The following is a 2,829-nucleotide window of genomic DNA, read 5'->3' as shown; positions in this document are numbered from 1 at the left end:
GTTAACTGGTCAACAGGTGTGCCTACCTGTAACATGTCCAGCAGTCCCTGCCTGCAGCCCTCCTCCATGCCGTACTCGTCCACCAGGATGCTGCCCAGGTACAGGAAGCAGGAGTGTGGGTACACCTGGTACACACTCACCATCTGACGGCAACAAACAGGTGGTCAGTGTTTCCGCGGCAACAGACATTAACACGACGTCATGCTGGGTGATGGAGTCACTCTCTGGACCAATCAGAGAGTTTCTGTTCAGCACGGTTCAGGTTTGTGTAACAGGTAAAAACCAACAGTATTTATTCTGAGTGTGTGATTGATTAACACTTTGACAGTATTGATGATGTGTTGGACCCGATCAGTTAGATCAGTGACACAGAACCGGCCTGGCAGACTCACAGCTCCTCCTACAGGCCGAACTGATCACTACACGACAGGAGAATAAACAGCTCATGTAAACCACCCGCTGAGGCGTCCAGGTGTGTCTCACCTGAGTGACAAGCGGCTGCAGCAAGGAGGCGGAGCCTTTCCCGACACATCGCACAGCGAACCTGAGACAGCGGCAGCATCGCTCCACGATCCTGTTGTCGGCCTGGTGAGTGTTCAGAGTCTCTGACAGCACCGGCCAGATCTGCAGACGAGTCACAGCAGTTTTACATTTTATTACATTTACACTGACGGGGCTCATGCAGGTAAACAACAGGTGAGTTCAGGTGCTTTACCTCCTGGATGACCTTCTGACAGGGGTGAGTCTGTCCGTTCTCCACGATGGGGTTTGTGTGTCTGGAAAACAACAACAACAGCGACACTGTGTGAATGTGTTCACTTCTGCTTCACTGATTTGAATAAAGTTTGACTGTAAATGAACAGGTAGCTCACCTGAAGATAACGGCCAGCCTGTCCAGCCACACGGTGGGATCAGCTGATTTACCGTTTGTAGAGTCTTCAGCCAGAAGCTGAAACAGAAACGTGAGGTTTAGTTTAGTTGATCTGAATCTTCCACGTCACCGTCGGACTGAATGAAAACGACACCGACCTTTTTCAGAGCCATGACCTGAACAGCACACAGATCACTGAGACACTCCGCGATCTTCTCCAGAGGAAGCCGGGCCAGGACCAGAGCTGTACCTGTGCAGGTGACAAGACTTAATGGTCACGGCTCCGTATACGGGTAAATGTGCAGCTTTAGAGCAACGCAACTGCTGGACCGACAACTTATGTCAACAGAAGCCCCGAAACCAACAACTCACCTGAGAAACAGCCAATAGATCAAAAAAATAGCAACAAAACAGCTGCTACCTACAACTCACCCCAAAACCAGACCAGGAACTCACCTGAGAAACAGCCACTAGACCCACAACTGACCTAAAGACAACCACTAGACCAACAAGTTGCCTGACAAACATCCACAGGGGACAACTCACCCAAAAAAAGAGCCACTAGACGACAACTAACCCAAATTACAACAGCTAGACCAATAATTCACCTGAAAAACAACCACGACACCAGGTATACATGTGGACACCAAAAACCCCCTCACTGGACCAACAACTCCCCTGAACAACAACCGCTAGACACACGTCTCTACAGGTATCTCATGCCACTACAGGTGTCCNAAAGCATGACACGATTCTTTAACCGTAGCGGTTCGGTTCGTCTGGACTCACGTCGTTGGCGACTCCAGTGTGGATGAGGTCTCGGACGAACTTCATGACACTGCAGTTGGCGTCCCGGTGGTCCAACGAGGTGGCGGCGATGGCACACTGGATGATGTGAACGATGATGCTGCTGCTGAGTAAAGTGACGGGACTCCGCTGGACGAACCTGAACACAGAAGGACGACACGTCAGACTCGTAGGACGGGTACGGCGGGTCCACCTGGAGGTGGCCAGAGGCAGACGGGCTGCACCGCCTGCCGGCTCTGGAGCTGCTGCTGGTAAAAACCCGACAGCCTGTAGTGGGGCTTTCACCTCTCTGGGGCAGCGCTGCATCTATTTGCACCTCTTTGTTTTTGGTCATTTGTCATTTTGTGCCTTTTTGTGTCATTTTATGGTTCTTTGTGGTTGTCGTGTACTTTTTTCTCGTCACTTTCTGTCTCTTTGCAGCTGCTTTGTGTATTTTTTTTGTCATTTTCTGGTTGTTTTTGTGTCTTTTTGTGGTCTCTTTGCAGAGTGTTTGTGTCTCTTTGGTCGTTTTGTGCCTCTGTGCTGTTTCTTGGTGGTAGTTTTGTATCTTTGTTGTCAGTTTGTGTTATTTTCTGGTTGTTTTGTGCCTTTTTTTGCTCATGTTGTGTCACATTTTACCTGCGTCAACATCAGCTGTAATGACTGTTCACCTGCCGCCTCGTGGATCCTAACTAGTTGCCATCACTTCACCTGTTTTCATGCTGTTCCTGATGAACCCTGATATGAACCTGTGGGGTTCTGGTTCAGCCGTGCAGATAAACTCACCTGGTGGCGAGTCTGAACAGGTCGTCCACGGTGTCGGGGTGGTTCCTCAGACCGTTGGGCTGCTCCAGCAGCTGGAAGGTCGGCATACACAGAGCCTGAGGAGGAAGAGGAGGAGGACCATCATCACCATGACTCAGCCTTTCTGCAGCTCACAACAACGTCAGGAGACTCTGACTGAGAATAAACCCGAAGCTCTCGGCTGCTTTGAATCACAACGAGACTCAGTTTGATGTTTCCTACGATTATAAACTCTCTGAACGCGTCAAAGCTCAGACAGAAGAAACTGCTTTTCTGTTTAGACCTCGATAGAACAACACCAGCAACATCAACAGCTGGGTTAACTGGTCAACAGCTGGGTTAACTGGTCAGTTAACTGGTCAACAGGT

The 2,829-nt window shown here is 49.9% G+C and overlaps 1 protein-coding gene across 1 annotated transcript in view; it reads right to left on the bottom strand.

Annotated features, from left to right (window-relative positions):
* tnpo3 (transportin 3) overlaps positions 1-2,829 on the bottom strand; it is a 23,777-nt gene that overhangs the window by 6,278 nt on the left and 14,670 nt on the right. The window contains exons 13-17 of the mRNA XM_008294194.1: positions 1,030-1,121; positions 873-949; positions 716-776; positions 484-624; positions 27-143 (exon numbers count right to left, since the gene is read on the bottom strand). Of these exons, the coding sequence (XP_008292416.1) occupies positions 27-143; positions 484-624; positions 716-776; positions 873-949; positions 1,030-1,121 (488 nt within the window). The remainder of the gene's footprint in view (positions 1-26; positions 144-483; positions 625-715; positions 777-872; positions 950-1,029; positions 1,122-2,829) is intronic.

The sequence above is a fragment of the Stegastes partitus genome, unplaced genomic scaffold (assembly GCF_000690725.1).
Source record: "Stegastes partitus isolate 25-593 unplaced genomic scaffold, Stegastes_partitus-1.0.2 Scaffold946, whole genome shotgun sequence".
Taxonomy (NCBI): domain Eukaryota; kingdom Metazoa; phylum Chordata; class Actinopteri; family Pomacentridae; genus Stegastes; species Stegastes partitus.
The sequence above is the reverse complement of the archived record's forward strand: the minus strand, read 5'-3'. Positions and strand labels throughout refer to the sequence as shown.